This window comes from Danio aesculapii, chromosome 6 (assembly GCF_903798145.1).
Source record: "Danio aesculapii chromosome 6, fDanAes4.1, whole genome shotgun sequence".
NCBI classification, from domain to species: Eukaryota; Metazoa; Chordata; class Actinopteri; order Cypriniformes; family Danionidae; genus Danio; species Danio aesculapii.
The window spans coordinates 3531027-3548153 of NC_079440.1; the positions used below are offsets into that span (position 1 = coordinate 3531027).

A 17127-nucleotide genomic window follows, 5' to 3' on the forward strand; every position below is an offset into this window, starting at 1 on the left:
CAATATAAAATGTAATCTGAATGAAAGACGCAAGTTTCACTTGTTTCAGCCATACAGCACAGACTGCCCTTAAAACACCTGAGAAATGTCAGACAATAATGGATTAATGTCAGCTTTTGAGTTCAAATGAATCACAAAGTAATAAAAATACCAGAGTTGTGCTGATAGTTTAGGAATGTGCGGCCTTGAGTAAAGATAACGGATGACAGATGGAGATATTTTGTGCAATGTGTGCAAAAAACATCTCATTCTTGCTTTTGTAGGAGAATAAAGAAAGAGGGATGTTGCTGATAAAGGACGTGGAGAGGAAAAGCAAAGGCACACATTATCCTGAAACGGATGCGTTTGGATGTTACACCACCGGGTTTAAAACAAGGATGACAGGGTTTCTCCTGAAAGCAGAAGAGCGTAAATCTGAGCTGCAGACGTCTGTGGATCTCTATCGCTTCTGTGAAGAGGTCAGTCAACAAACATTTCTGTGGGGAAAAAAGCAAGATGATGCTGGAAATTCAGCTTTAACTCAAAGGAATAAAATTCACAATTTAATTTAATTTAATTTAATTTAATTTAATTTAATTTAATTTAATTTAATTTAATTTAATTTAATTTAATTTAATTTAATTTATGATTCATTCATTTTCTCTTTGGCTCAGTCCCTTAATTAATCTGGGGTCGCCACAGCGGAATGAACCGCCAACAAATGCAGCACGTTTTTACACAGCAGATGCTCTTCCAGCCGCAACCCATCACTGGGAATTTAATTTAATTTAATTTAATTTAATTTAATTTAATTTAATTTAATTTAATTTAATTTAATTTAATTTAATTTAATTTAATTTAATTTAATTTAATTTATGATTCATTCATTTTCTTTTTGGCTCAGTCCCTTAATTTATCTGGGGTCGCCACAGCGGAATGAACCGCCAACAAATGCAGCACGTTTTTACACAGCAGATGCTCTTCCAGCCGCAACCCATCACTGGCAATTTAATTTAATTTAATTTAATTTAATTTAATTTAATTTAATTTAATTTAATTTAATTTAATTTAATTTAATTTAATTTAATTTAATTTATATACTTAACAATATTACTGTATTTTATCCAGAAAAGCTTCTTAAAGGCATTATATACTATATAGTATATATTATATACAATGAAGACAGCAGTAATGATGCTGAAAATTCAGCTCTGCACCTTTTTTTAAAGGAATAAAATTCATTTTAATTTAATTTAATTTAATTTTTTTAAATTTTTTAAATTTTATTTTATTTTATTTTATTTTATTTTAAATATTTAACATTATCCTTGTCTTTACTGTATTTTGCTCTGATTAATAGAACAAAACATATGACACTGAAGACAGGATTAATGATGCTGAAATTCAGCTTTACACTTTTATTTCAAAGGAATAAAGTTCACTTTAAAATTGAATTGAATTTATTTTAAATTAATTTAAATTGTATTTTTATTTTTTATTCTATATAATTATTTATTTATTTATATTTCATATAACATTATATAATATATAATTAACAACATTATACTACAGTCAATCTTGAATGCTTGATTCTGATTGGCTGATGGTGAGCATTCAAATGTGTCCAGATATTTTCAGATAAGCACACAGCCCACAGTCATTTATACATTACTCATAAACAGCTACTGAGCCCAAGCTTCATATAAAATGATCAAATAAAAATAAAAACCAAATATTTTTATTCTAAAATAACCACTTCTTCTTTATCCCCCAGGCCTCGTCTCTAGTGAAAGAGTGTATGGAGTATTTAGATCACATGAAGTCCTCAAACTCCCCGATGCGCGCCTGCTGGAGTTCCCTGCAGGCATTTGAGGAGCGTTTTCAACATTTCTCACCTAAGCACTTCCAGGACAGGAGCGCCGCCCTGCTGGAGAGGCTTCCGGACGGGATCTGGATGTGGAATGCAGTGCAGACTCAATGCAGAGACATCCGACAGCGGCTCTCTGAGATCCTGCAGGCCTCACACACACACAAGGACAGCCGGGACGAGGCACGCTTGAACCTTGTCAGCGGTCAAACCCAAAATAGATCCGCCGGACAGGCTGATAATGAGACACTGACGTATTTACAGTCAGAGGGATCAGAGTTTGAGCCCGTAATGACTTCAAGCATGCGTGAAGAATCTGCATCACATATTCAACAATCTGTTCAATGCACAAACCAAAAAACAAGTCATTTGCATGAACCTAAAGATATGTTACACAATCCAAGCATGCAAAATGAATCTGCATCACATATTCAACAATCAGTTCAATGCACAAACCAAAAAACAAGTCATTTGCATGAAACTGAAGATATGTTACACAATGCAAGCATGCACAAAAAAAATGCATCACATATTCAACAATCTGTTCAGTGCACAAAACATTTGCATGAATATAAAGATAATGTACACAATCCTTTAGACGTGCAAAAAGAATCTACACCCCATTTTAAAGGATCTGTTCAATGCACAGAACTAAACGCAAGTCATTTGAATGAAACTAAAGATATATTACACCATCCTTTAAACGTGCATGAAGAATCTGCATCACATTCTAAGGAATCCGTTCAATGCACAAATCCAAAAACAAGTCATTTGCATGAAACTAAAGATATCCTACACAATGCAAGCATGCACAAAAAATATGCATCACATTTTCAACCATCTATTCAATGCACAGATCAAAAGACAAGTCATTTGCATGAACCTAAAGACAAATTACACAATGCCCCAAGCATGCATGAAGAATCTGCATCACATATTCAACAATCTGTTCAATGCAAAGACCAAAAAACAAATCATTCGCATGAAACTAACAATATTTTACACAATCCAAGCATGCAAAAGGAATCAGCATCACATATTCAACAATCTGTTCAATGCACAAACCAAAAGACAAGTCATTTGCCTGAACCTAAAGACAAATTACACAATGCCCCAAGCATGCAAAATGAATCTGCATCACATGTTCAACAATCTGTTCAATGCAAAGACCAAAAAACAAATCATTCGCATGAAACGAACAATATTTTACACAATGCAAGCTTGAAAAATGAATCTGCATCACATATTCAACAATCTGTTCAATGCACAAACCAAAAAACAAGCCATTTGCCTGAAACTAAAAATATGTTACACAATCCAAGCATGCAAAATGAATCTGCATCACATATTCAACAATTTGTTCAATGCACGAACCAAAAAACAAGTCATTTGCATGAACCTAAAGATATCATACACAATGCAAGCATGCACAAAAAAAATGCATCACATGTTCAACAATATGTTCAATGCACGAACCAAAAAACAAGTCATTTGCATGAACCTGAAGACAAATTACACAATGCCCCAAGCATGCATGAAGAATCTGCATCACATATTCAACAATCTGTTCAATGCACAAACCAAAAAACAAGTCATTTGCATGAACCTGAAGCTAAATCACACAATCCCTCTGACACAAGGTTAAAAAAGCATCATCATAAAAACTCTCACAGTGATGGTGACCTCAGTAAGTCAGGACAGATCCGTAAGTTTGATCACACAGCACATTATAAAGTCTTCATCCGCTCTCAAAGTGCAGAATCCTGCTTGCGAGGCTACTGTTATAACATCCCTGTGTGCAAAACCGATACTGAAACATCTACGGCCTCCTGTGTTGGAACATCATGGGAAGGACTGAGCCCTGAACTGAATCAGCATGACAGTTTCTGCTCCAGCGCTTCTGGATTCAGCCAATGTGATGTGAATGAGAAGTTCAGCAGTGACTGCAGATCGTCTAATGGCAGCGGTTCAGTTTCAGGATGTTCAGATAATGCATTTAAAAAGCAGGAGGAGACCATCTGCAGGCCTGATTGTACAATGGAGAACTGCAGCACCGCACTGTGAGTCAAACACAGCCTACTGTATATTACATTTACATTGAGACATTTAGCAGATGCTTTTGTCCAAAGGGACTTATGATTGAGGAGGTACTCAGCAATTTAACAAGAAGAGGCAATACACACAAGAAGTGCTAATTATATGGCTCGTTTCCACTGACTGGTACGGTACGGTACGGTATGGTTTGGTACTGGTCACCTTTATCAGGCTTGCGTTTCCACTAACAAGGGTACCCTTTTGGTGGGCGTGGTGTATGACAGAAAGTTTCAGTCGACGTCATTCTCGCTGGAGGAAATGTCTGCAATAAAGCTGTATGGGTCGTTCACATATCATATGAGAAGCTCTTCTCACAACACAGATGCTTCATACACATAAATACTTGTGTAGAAATGTTTATTACTAAATTTTCAATGAACATGAGTTGATTATAACTGCAGATCAATGACAGTGCCTACTGTAACGTCTGTAATTATAATAAATAACTAAATAAATGAACATATATAAACACATACAGCCCCTTATAGTCTCCGATATGTTACCAACTACAGAAGAACTACATATAGCAGACATTTCGTCTGTATTTAGGTTCAAAAACAACACAAAATATAGCCAACAGTCAGTGAAAACCTCTCATCTGTGTCTGTAATCTTCAGCAGCACATGTAGCCTCTGTTAGAGAGTAATTCCGTCATTCCCAGTTCATATTAGTCCAAAAGGTGATAATAATAGTTAAACAAGCCAGTTTGTTCATGTTTGCTGAAAAAATAATGTGCTCCTTTTTTTCCGGCTCCTCCTCCGGTTTTTTCCGCGCTTCACTCTCGCGTTTGTCAGTGTCTGACAGGATCGGGTTTCAAAAGCACGTCAATAATCAAGCGCAGGTTATTATCATCAGCTCAAGAAGTTTGTTATTTCAGATATAGACGCGCGGTGAAGGAAGAAAGTGAAACCGCTCGCACTTCAGACTGCCTCGTAAAAAAAACTACGGGGCTCCATGGCTTTGTGGCTGTTTATCAAGACGACGACAAGGTTTGTTTGAGCCCGGGTCGACCATGGCTCGTTATTGTATGTATAAATAATTCCGCTGTAATCTCTCGGCTGTGGGAGTATTTTAAACATGGCGGGTTTTTTGTTTTCATTCTGGCTTGTTGCGTAAGCGAATGACGTATCTCTGTAAACCAATAGCGTTCAGCTGCACGTGTGGCTCCGCCTTTTGGTACCCTTTCTTGTGTTTGGTACCCTTTTACAAGGGTGCCGAAAAAGTGGTACAGTTCGGTTCGGTTCGGTACGCTTTTTGACAGTGGAAACGGCTATAAAAGCGTACCAAACCAAACCGAACCGAACCGTACCACTCAGTGGAAACGGGCCTATAGAAACTGTGCTCAGAGAATTAAGTGCTAGAGTTAGAAACAATGGAAAAGAATTATATCTAATAATATTGACCTTAAAAAAATTAAGACTTTCTCCAGAACCAAAAATACTATAGAAAATACTGTGATTTCATATATTTTTGCAAGTTTGTCACACTTAATTGTTTCAGATCATCAAGCAAGTTTAAATATTAGTCAAAGATAACCCAAGTAAACACATCATGGAGTTTAAATAAAGGTATTTATTAATAAGGGAAAACAAAATCCAAAACTAAATATCAGTAACTATATATATATATATATATAACTACATAGTTGAGACTGTTTTGCTGCTTCGAGACTTGCTTTAGTAAATGAAACCATGAATTCTGCTGTGCACCAAAATATCCTGAAGGAGAATGTCCGTGACCTCATGCTGAAGTGAACTTGGGTTTTGCAGCAGGACAATGATCCAAAGCACACAAGCAAGTCCACTTCTGAATGCCTGAAGAAAAACATAATGAATACTGGAGTGGCCAAGTCAAAGTCCTGACCTGAATCCAATTGAGATGCGGTGACATGACCTTTAAAAGGCAGTTCATGCTTGAAAGCCCTTTAATGTGGCTGAATTACAACAATTCTGCAGAGATGAGTGGGTCAAAATTCATCCACAGTATTGTAACAGATTCATTGCAAGTTATAAAAATGCTTGATTTCGGTTGTTGCTGCTAAGCGTTATTAGGCTTAGGAGCAAACACTTTTCACGCAGGGCTGTGTAGTTTTGCATTTAGTTTGCCCTTAATAATCTAAACCTTCACTTCAAGACCTCATGATGCATTAACTTGTGTTATGTTTGACTAATATTTAAGTCATGGCAAACACTTTTCCACACCACAATATATATATATCTATATATCTACCAGAAAGTACCGGAAATGTCACCATTTTTCTCTGGTTCCGTGTGAGATGTGATAAATGAAGATGTCATTGCAACTATGCCAGATTAACGATGAACGCTACACTCTAAGACTATAATAATTATCTATGCATCAGTCAAATAATGAAGTTTTCTGTTTGTTATTAATTTTGACAATGCAGTAAAATATACAAATATTTAATACATATTGATGATCTAAAATACTAAATACAGACATATGCAAAAAGATAAAAAGTCAGTAAGGGGGCAAACACAACTTTTTCACACAACTGTCGGCTAAATGATGATTCCTGACCAGCTTTCTTGATGTAAAGTCATATTTTTGGAGCATGAGCATTGCGTCCAGGCTCTTACTGTATGTGTGGTTGTGTGTTTTGTGTCAGTAAACTGCAGCGGATCATGCAGGAGTTGTTGCAGACGGAGCAGGAGTATGTTCGGGCTCTGACATATGTGGTGGAGAACTATATGCCAGAGTTGGAGCGTCCCGACGTGCCGCAGGACCTGCGTGGTCAGAGAGGACTAATCTTCGGGAATCTGGAAAAGCTGAGAGATTTTCACCAACACCACTTTATACAGGAGCTGGAGCTCTGTCTGGAAGAGCCCTTCAGTGTGGGACGCTGCTTCCTAAAACACGTGAGCCCTCTATACAATTACACATGCAGATCCGTAATCCACACCCACAGAAAACATTTCATATTCTTGTGATAGTTATTTAAGCTGTTTTAAAGGATCTAGAAATTAGTTTAAGGATCTGAAAGATTAAAGTGAGACAAACTGGCCATAAATTAGAAATCAGTATGGGGGCAAACACTTTTTCACACCACTATGTGTGTGTGTATATATTTATATGGAAACGTCAACCAGAAACTACCGGAAACATCACTATTTTTCTCTGGTTTTGCTTGAGATGCAATGAATGAAGATGTCATTGCAGCTTTGCCAGATTAATGATGAACCCCACAATCTGAGACTAATATTTATCTATGCATCAGTCAAATAATGAAGATTTCTATTTATTTTTATTGTTGAAATTTTTGTAAAAATGTAAAAACATACAAATACTTAATGCATATTCATTCTCTGAAACATTAAAGTGTGACAAATATGCAAAAATAATAGGATATCAATAAGGGGGCAAACACTTTTTCACACCACTGTGTATATATAATGAAACGTCAACCAAAAACTACCGGAAACTACAAACTACCAATTTTTCTCTGGTTCTGCATGAGATATGATAAATGAAGATGCCATTGCAGCTATGTCAAATTAATGATGAACCCCACAATCTGAGACTTTAATATTTATCTACAGTACGCATCAGTCAAATAATGAAGATTTCTGTTTATTTTTAATGTTGAAAATGTGAGAAACATTTTAAAACATTCAAATATTATTACATATTCATGCTCTGAAACATTTAAGTGTGACAAACATGCAATAAATAAATAAATAAATAAATCAGTAAGGGGGCAAACACTTTTTCACACAGTAATGTAACTAAATAGCATCACAAATTTCACCCTGAATTTTGAAGAAAGAAATTAAGAGATTACTTCAGAATAAAGATAATATTAGTCAAAGACAACGCAAGTAAACACATCATGCAGTTTTTAAAGACAGGTTTTTATTATTACGGCAAAAAATACAAAACTACACCAGCAGGTCCACCTCTGAATAGCTGAAAAAAAACAAAATGAAGGTTTTGGAGTGGCCTAGTCAAAGTCCTGACCTCAATCCAATTGAGATGCATGACCCCAAAAATGCGATGCATGCCTGAAAACGATTCAATGTGGTTGAATTATCAACGTGGCAGTAACAGATTTGCAGATCTTTATACTGTCTTCACACAAAAACACAACAAGCACACTGTGTCCTTCAATGATCAATTGTTTTGTTTTTGTTTTTTTTGCAGAAAGAAAGTTTCGGTCTTTACGCTTTATACAGCAAGAACAAGCCACGCTCAGAGAACCTGCTCATCCAGCACGGCAAAGACTTCTTTAAGGTGAGAAATAAACTCCATCTCTCCCCAACACTAATCTGATATTTTAAGGCACATGCATCTGTTTTTTATTAGGGATATGAATTATGATCATAAAGGAAATATTACTTTTTATTTTGTTTAGAATCGAATTAAGATCAGTGCAAAAAAGATGACTAAAAAAAGGGAAACTATTGTGTCTTTCATTCAAGTACATTTTATATTGGATTAAGTGAAAAATTATTTAATTTAGGGACATTTCGTCTTGAAAATATTAACCAGCCCAGTGTTAGGATACACGCTGCAACATAATAATGTTAATGTTAATAATCTGCCAGGGCAGCTCCTTCCTGTTGCAAAATATTAACAGAGAAAAATTTCTTCTTTTCCTTGACAAGACATTACAGGGAGGTTATGAAAGAGTTTTTTTTCCAGTAATACTATCTTTCATATATGTGAAGTAATGCGCTGCTGACATACTGTACTCGCTGGAACAGGATGTACAGTATTACATTGGGAAACATTGTGGTCATTCTGCTGGAAATCCATCTCCTCAGGATAAAACTTCTTCTGTCAGTTCTGACTAAACAGCGTTAAACATGGATTAGAAAGAGCCATCAGAAAACAGCGTCTGCTTAGTGAATGTGTTCATATAGGTGCAACTCTCCAGAAGCTGCAAATCAGATCAAATACTGCGCAACTAATTATACAATATGATAATTGGCAAGTATTTGTGTTGACTTTGCACAAACAAATAACAGATGATGGTAGTTTAGCCTGTTAATAATTTAGTTTTATACCAAATAAATGCATTATATATGACTTAAATGGCAAGGTATTTATAAATCAGAGTAGAATTAAGGTTAACTAAAACTATAAATGTTTGAGTGTCTGTGTGTATGGGTGTTTCCCATTACAAGGTTGCAGCTAGAAGGGCATCAACTGTGTAAAACACATGCTGGAATAGTTGGCAGTTCATTCTGCTGATGATCAGGGACTAAGCCGAAGGAAAATAAATAAATGAATTAACTAATATATTAACTGATATATATATATATATATATATATATATATATATATATATATATATATATATATATATATATATATATATATATATATATATATATATATATATATATAATGACCTAATAAACTAGCATAAATAAATGTTATGAACTACTTTATAAACTATATATTTAATTATATATATTTATATATATATTTATATATATATTTATCTATATATATTTATATATACTGTTGTGTTGTGTGTTTTGCAGCAGAAGCAGCAGCAGCTGAAGGATGCTCTGGACTTGTCTTCATATCTGCTGAAGCCGGTGCAGCGCATCAGTAAATACAGTCTTTTGCTGCAGGATCTGCTGCGCGAGTGTGAGTGTGTGACAAACGCAGAGCTGCAGCGCACAGAGATACACACCGCTTTAAACATCATCCAGTTCCAGCTGCGGCACGGAAACAACCTGCTGGCCATGGACGACATCCATGGCTGCGATGTGAGACACACACTCACACACACACACACACACACTGCTCTGTCCATTAAAGTCAACACATAGTTATTTTTTATGGGTAAAATCATTTATTTGTGCACATCATTATTTCACATTGGTTCATGTGCAATCTTGAATAAAATAACTTCACTGTTATAAGCAATTAGTTGACTTTACTTTAAAAAGTGAGTAAACCCATTGCTTTAAAAGGATTAAGTGTGCATAATTATGAAAATTAAGTCTACTTAACAGTTCTAAGTTACAACATGTTCACTCACTTTAAAGTAAAATAACTAGTGTGAATGAGGCACTTATAGTATAGTGCCCCATTCACACTAGCAGCGACAGGCGATCTGCTGCAAACGCGGGTCTGTGTAGGTCTACAGCACAGAGTATACAACTGACCTCTGAACGAGCTGAGAGAGGATCATGTGAGCTCTACTGATGTTCCTATTGGCTGTCACTCAAGAAAGTCACTCTTCATTTGCATAAAGTTGAGGGATTCCACCAAGTCGCCATTGGTCACTTTATCTCGCATTGAGGGAGGTCGCTGGAAGTCGCTCACTCTCCGTTGAAATGGTCGCTTGTCGCTTCGCTGCTGCGAGTCATTCGTAGTGTGAATGAGGTTTAAGGATTGAAGGGTTATTATAAGAAATAAAAAGACAAATAAAAAAATAAACAATAAACAAATTAATGAATGAAAAAACTGTAAAAACTAATTCTAAATATTCATTTATTTTATAAAAAATTAAAATATAATTTTATTATCTGTTTTTTGTCCTGTAATGCTGTTGCACTGTAAAAGCTCTGTCACGAAAACAAATTCCTCGTATGTGTGAACATACCTGGCAATAAAACTCTTTCTGATTCTGATTCTGAAAATTCAACTGAAATGATTTTTTTTTGCCAAAGAAACATTTCTCATTTTTACTTTGTTCTGTTTTGTTTTATTTAGCTCTGTGCATTAAATAACAATTGAATGATAAAAATGAAATGAAGAGCTGCAAAGACATTCAAAATTAATACTCTCATTGTAGTAAGTATTGAAGGGTTATTACAAAATAGAAGTCATGAAATTATTGAGTACAAAAATAAATATTAAAGCTAAATAAAAGCATTAGAAAAATGAAAAAAATTGTGAATGAAAGCACATAACAAAATAAAAATAAATAAATTAATTATTACTTAATAATTAAGTATATAAACTGTAAAATAATATTAATAATAAAAGTTTAAATTAACACTTAGAATGAGTATTATATTGTACATAAACAGAATTGAAGTAACACTGACTCTATTTTAAAAAACTACTATAGTAATTAGCCGATGCATTAGTGTTTTGAACCATACTATAGTAAAGTACTTAAATTAATCTGTTGTGGTAATTCTAACACAACACCTAAAGTAATATAAACAGATATAAACAAATGCCCCAATACTGTAGTTTTCTACAACCATAGGGTATATTATACTACAATACACCACAGTTTACTGTAGTGCTAAAATATACTACAGTATTTATTGTCATTCAATAATATACATATTATCAATATTACTACTAATAAAGGTTGAAATGAACACTTATAACAAATACTTTACTGAACATAAATAACATTCATTCATTCATTAATTCATTCATTTTCTTTTCGGCTTAGTCCCTTTATTCATCATGGGTCGCCACAGCGGAATGAACCGCCCACTTATCTAGCAAATGTTTTACGCAGCTGATGCCCTTCCAGCTGCAACCCATTGCTAGGAAACACCCATACACTCTCATTCACACACTACAGATAATTTAGCTTACCCAATTCTCCTATAGCGCATGTCTTTGGACTTGTGGGGGAAACCGGAGCACCCTGAGTAAAGCCACGCCAACACAGGAAGAACATGCAAACTCCACACAGAAATGCCAACTGACCCAGCCGAGGCTCGAACCAGCGACCTTCTTGCTGTGATACAACAGTGCTGCCCACTGCACCACCGTGCCACCCAAATAATGTTTAAATAACATTAAATCTATTAAGTTTACAGAACTAGGCTCTAAAAAAGCCTGTAATTATGAATGGGAAATGCATGTTATGGCAAGAGTCCCTATTGCACACACTGAGGGTTAGTCACTGAATAAAAGACTGTGTGTTAAACTTCAATACTGACTTTGTGCTTTCTGGATGATGAAATGCCAAAGATTTACAGTGACGGAGCAAAATAAACCAAATGTAAACATCAGAAAATCACACTTACATTCACTTACAATAACACGCAACAGAGAGTGTAAATGAGGATACTCACAGAGAAGTGTAGTATGTCATTATGTCATATATAATATAATATAATATAATATAATATAATATAATATAATATAATATAATATAATATAATATAATATAATATAAAATAATATAATATAATATAATATAATATAATATAATATAATATAATATAATATAAAATAATATAATATAATATAATATAATATAATATAAAATAATATAGTATAATATAAAATAATATAATATAGTATAGTATAATATAGTATAATATAATATAATATAATATAATATAATATAATATAATATAATATAATATAATATAATATAATATAGTATGGTATGGTATGGTATGGTATGGTATAGTATAGTATAGTATAGCATAACATAACATAACATAACATAACATAGTATAGTAGAGTATAGTATGGTATAGTATAACATTACATAACATAAAATAACATAACATAACATAGCATAGCATAGCATAGCATAGCATAGCATAATATAATATAATATAATATAATATAATATAATATAATATAATATAATATAATATAATATAATATAATATAATATAATATAATATAATATAATATAATATAACATAGCATAGCATAGCATAATATAATATACTATAACATAGTATAATATAATATAGTATAGTATAGTATAGTATAGTATAGTATAGTATAGTATAGTATAGTATAGCATAGCATAACATAACATAACATAACATAACATAACATAACATAACATAACATAACATAACATAACATGACATAACATAGTATAATATAATATAATATAATATAATATAATATAATATAATATAATATAATATAATATAATATAATATAATATAATATAATATAATATAATATAATATAATATAATATAATATAATATAATAAGACAGTATAGAGAATTGAGTTCAGTTTTACCTTGAACAAATATCAAATGAGTATAGACTTAGCAAGTGGATTATAGGTGCTGCTAGCATAATAAGGTGAACATATTTTTATAGGTCAGGATGGCGATGCCCACTTCACACACTCTGTAATTAGAAAGATAAATTCATCATGAAATTATTTTCAGACGGTGCTTTAAAAAAGACAGAAATTCAGAGGGTGCAGAGAATAAAAGATAACTAGTATTGACTACTACACTCACTCAGTCCCCATATGAAAAGAAAATACTGTAGTCATTTATAGTAAATATTGTAGTGTTTATGAACCATATTATAGTGAAGTACTTACAGTAAATAAATCTGTTCTTTTTGTAGGTGCTGTGATAACACAACAACTATAGTATTGTAAACGAATGACCCAATCTGTAGTTTTCTACAACTATATGGTACAATATTGTATATTATACTACAATACACCACAGTTTAGTTTATTAAAACTTTACTACAGTATTTATTGCGGTTTTTTAGTTCTCTATAGTTAATACTACAGTATGCTGGAGCATTCCTTAACGAAGCTTGTAATATATACAGTAATACACTTTAATATGATTCAAATGTTTTGAATTTACTATAAATTACTATAGTATTTTTAGTCATTTACATACTTTTAACCCTATTTTTTCCCTGCAGGTGGAGGAACCTGCTCAATTTAACCTTAATTCAACACTTAACTTACACTTTAAGTAAGGGATTATGTGCATAGGCAGTTGTTATCACAGAAAAAAAACGCCTGACAAGTTTATCAGCAGCTTTTGTAAGATTGAAGGGCTTTATTCTGTGAAAACAACAGTCCATATGTACATTATCTCACTTATCACAACGCTAGTAGCCATGAAACTAAACAATCAGACAATAAAAACATTGATCTGAGCTAAAATACTTCACTAGTTCTTTAATTAAGCGTAAAGTTTTCACCAAATGGCTGAATGCAGCCTACACTAACCTATTTATTATTTAAGATGACACTAAACAGTCAAAAACAGCGGTTTGACAGACAAGTTTATGTATATGTTTATTAATGATCAAGATGATTTGTAGCACCCAGATCAGTCTGTGTTATTAGTGTGATCAGTTGGCATTGGAGAATAACATACCTTGAAATTTCATGATGGACCAATCAGAATCAAGTATTTCAGAAAGCCATATAATAAAGTATTTAATTATTATATTCTATTCTGTCCCATCCTCTTATAAAGAACTCTTAGGACTAGCGATATTGCATAGTGCTTATATAATTTTTCTCTTTATTTATTGATTTTGATTGCTTCAGAACATCCGTTGTGTAAAACATATGCTGGAATAGTTGGCAGTTCATTCCGCTGTGGTGACCCTAAAAACTGCTCAAATTGCTCTGAAAATAAGTGTTGTATTGTTTTGGTTGTGTGCAGGTGAATCTGAAGGAGCAGGGTCAGCTGATCCGTCAGGACGAGTTTCTGTTGACCTTCAGGAAGAAGAAATGTTACCGTCACATTTTCCTCTTCCAAGACCTGATCCTCTTCAGCAAGACTCGCAAAACTGACGTCGGAAACGACACGTATGTCTACAAACAGTCCTTCAAGGTAATGCACGGCAGCCCAGAGCATTGAAAAGTTGTCCATGATACAGTATGATGACACAGATGTATTCAATTACAAATCACAGACAGTGTTGAGATGTTTTGTGCTGCTTGATCTCACAAGGAAACGTCACTGTTTTACGTTTTATCATTTTAATGGCTAATTAGTACAAGTTCAGTTTAACAGAAATGAAATTTTTTTTAAATAAGGCGTGGCATTACTTAACCCTGCCCCTAAACCCAACCGTCATTGGAGGAATAACAAATTGGATAAGGCACTAAATCAAAAGTTGCCGCGTGATAGCATTGGTTTTGTGGTGTGTAATACAAAGAACTGCATGAAAATAATCCTGTATTAGTTGATAATATGTCCTTGTAAATATTATTAGTGTGAAAAGGAACGAAAGTTGTTGTCATCATATTGCCCCCTAGTGTTCATTTCACCTACAAACTGCAGTGAAACGCATGTAGAGTGATGTATTTCCAATGAGCCTGTGTTTTGACCAGATATTTTAGCTGAATGTGTTTTACATTTCTCAAACAGCAGAAACATAAGATAAATAGAAGAGAAATAATCTCATGTGACATCCAAAGTAACAAATTAAATATTAAGTTATTACATATTGACATCACTACCAGGAACTGATTTACTATTACAGTTTTGTCAACATGGTGCTTGAAATATTTTGCAGATAATCTGGGGCAATTCTAATAATAAGCTGATTTTGTGCGTTATCGGTGTATTAGTGTGGATTGCCGTGAAATAGCGTTGGTTTTGTGGTATTTGTTTTGTGTTGTGCAAAGAACTGCATGAAAATCATCCTTTATTCATCAATAATATGTCCCTGTAAATATAGCTAGTGAGAAAAGGAATGAAAGTTATTGTCATCATACTGCCCCCTAGTGTTCATTTCACCTACAAACTGCAGTCAAACGTATGTTGAAGATTTAGGCTGGAGCACATATTTCCAGTGAGATAGAAGAAATAGAACAGCAATAGAAGAGAAATTGTTTCACATGACAACCAAAGTAACAAATTAAATACTTTCTGAATTAAAAACAAAGTTAGATGTGCAAATTATTACATAGTTAATCAATCAATTAATCGGTCAACCTTTATTTATATAGTACCTTGCTACAACCAGCGTTGACCAAAGTGCTTTACACCAGTAAAAACAAATTATACAACACAACTAAAAAGCAAACAATGCCAAAACAATACAAGAAATACCAATAAAATACAGCAAACTATTAAAACAGAGAAAAGTGTCAGCGCTACTATGCATTAAAAGCCATTTTGAACAAGTGGGTCTAAAGCTTGGCTTTTAAAAAAGGAACTGATTAGTAATACAATTTTGTAAATATAGATTGCTTGAAATAGTATAAAAACTGAGGCAACTTTAATAATAAGCAGATTTTTGTGCATTATCAGTGTATTAGTGAACAGTGTATAGTGATGTATTCTGTGCTCTCAGACGTCAGACATCGGGATGACCCATAACTCTGGGGACAGCGGTCTGTGTTTTGAGATCTGGTTTCGGAGAAGGAAGACTCAGGACACGTATGTGCTTCAGGCTGCGAGTCGAGAGGTGAAGGAGAGCTGGACCAGAGATCTGGAGAGGATTCTGTGGGAGCAGGCCATTCATAACAGAGGTCAGCGGAGCATTCACAACTAGATTATTACTTTCATTTCAGAAATTTAGCAGTTTTTAATTTTGTTTTCCAATAGTTGGCATGAATTTAAATGTATTATCTTTCTAATTCTAAAGATGTTCGATGACTAAAATATTATTTTAATAAATATATTTGTTTAATAAATCGGTTTTGTTCAAATGCATCAAAATATAGGACCCATAGTCATTGAGAAATGGATAAAAATATTAATTTTCAAAATGGTGTATACTCATTTATGCTGAGTACTGTATATATATATATATATATATATATATATATATATATATATATATATATATATATATATATAGTTTGAAAGCATGTAATTTCTTTGTCTAGAAGACATTAGTTTTACAAAAATGTGTTTACAATGCAAATAAATTTTAATGCAAATAAAGTGTTTATTTTATTGTTTCAAATGACTTTTGTGAAAATAAAAAATATTTTTTAAATAATATATATTTTTAAAAATCCTCATTTAGCATAAGAAATATTCAGAATTAAAAATGTAATGCTGTACTCATACTGGCCTCACTTAAAATATATAAAAGAGTGAATAAAAATGTATTATTGTCAAAAATAATATCTGTAACACGGGGAGTGACAGAGACAACTGAAGTTTGGATCCACTTGCAGGTTTAATCAAAGTCAGGTAAGCAATGGTCAACACAGGTGCAAACAGATGTATAAAGGCGGTCCAGAATCGTGGTCAAATGTATCAGGCGAGAGGTCGGAAGGCAGGCGGCAGACAGGGATAACTAGGAACAAGGCTAGGGTAAACACACGGAGAAACAAGACTAAGTAAAAGGGGTTGAATTGTCACTTTACAGAAAACAAGACTCAGCCCTGTGAATGAGTGTGTGCTGCTTAAATGGTGTTTGTAATTAGTCCTTGACGATCCTCAGGTGGTGCGAGTGTAATCAGTAGAGACTTGGAGCAGGTGTGAGCGTGTGTGTGTGTGTGTGTGGCATGACTGAATATGT

At 33.5% G+C, this 17127-nt stretch overlaps 1 protein-coding gene across 3 annotated transcripts in view; it reads left to right on the plus strand.

Annotated features, from left to right (window-relative positions):
* The window catches only part of quo (quattro), a 65367-nt gene that overhangs the window by 38912 nt on the left and 9328 nt on the right, over positions 1-17127 (plus strand). For 2 of the 3 annotated variants that reach the window (XM_056459341.1, XM_056459343.1), the window contains exons 13-19: positions 264-458; positions 1754-3906; positions 6570-6819; positions 8102-8191; positions 9451-9681; positions 14304-14474; positions 15946-16123. In XM_056459341.1, the coding sequence (XP_056315316.1) occupies positions 264-458; positions 1754-3906; positions 6570-6819; positions 8102-8191; positions 9451-9681; positions 14304-14474; positions 15946-16123 (3268 nt within the window). The remainder of the gene's footprint in view (positions 1-263; positions 459-1753; positions 3907-6569; positions 6820-8101; positions 8192-9450; positions 9682-14303; positions 14475-15945; positions 16124-17127) is intronic. The other variant, XM_056459344.1, reaches the window with a different exon arrangement.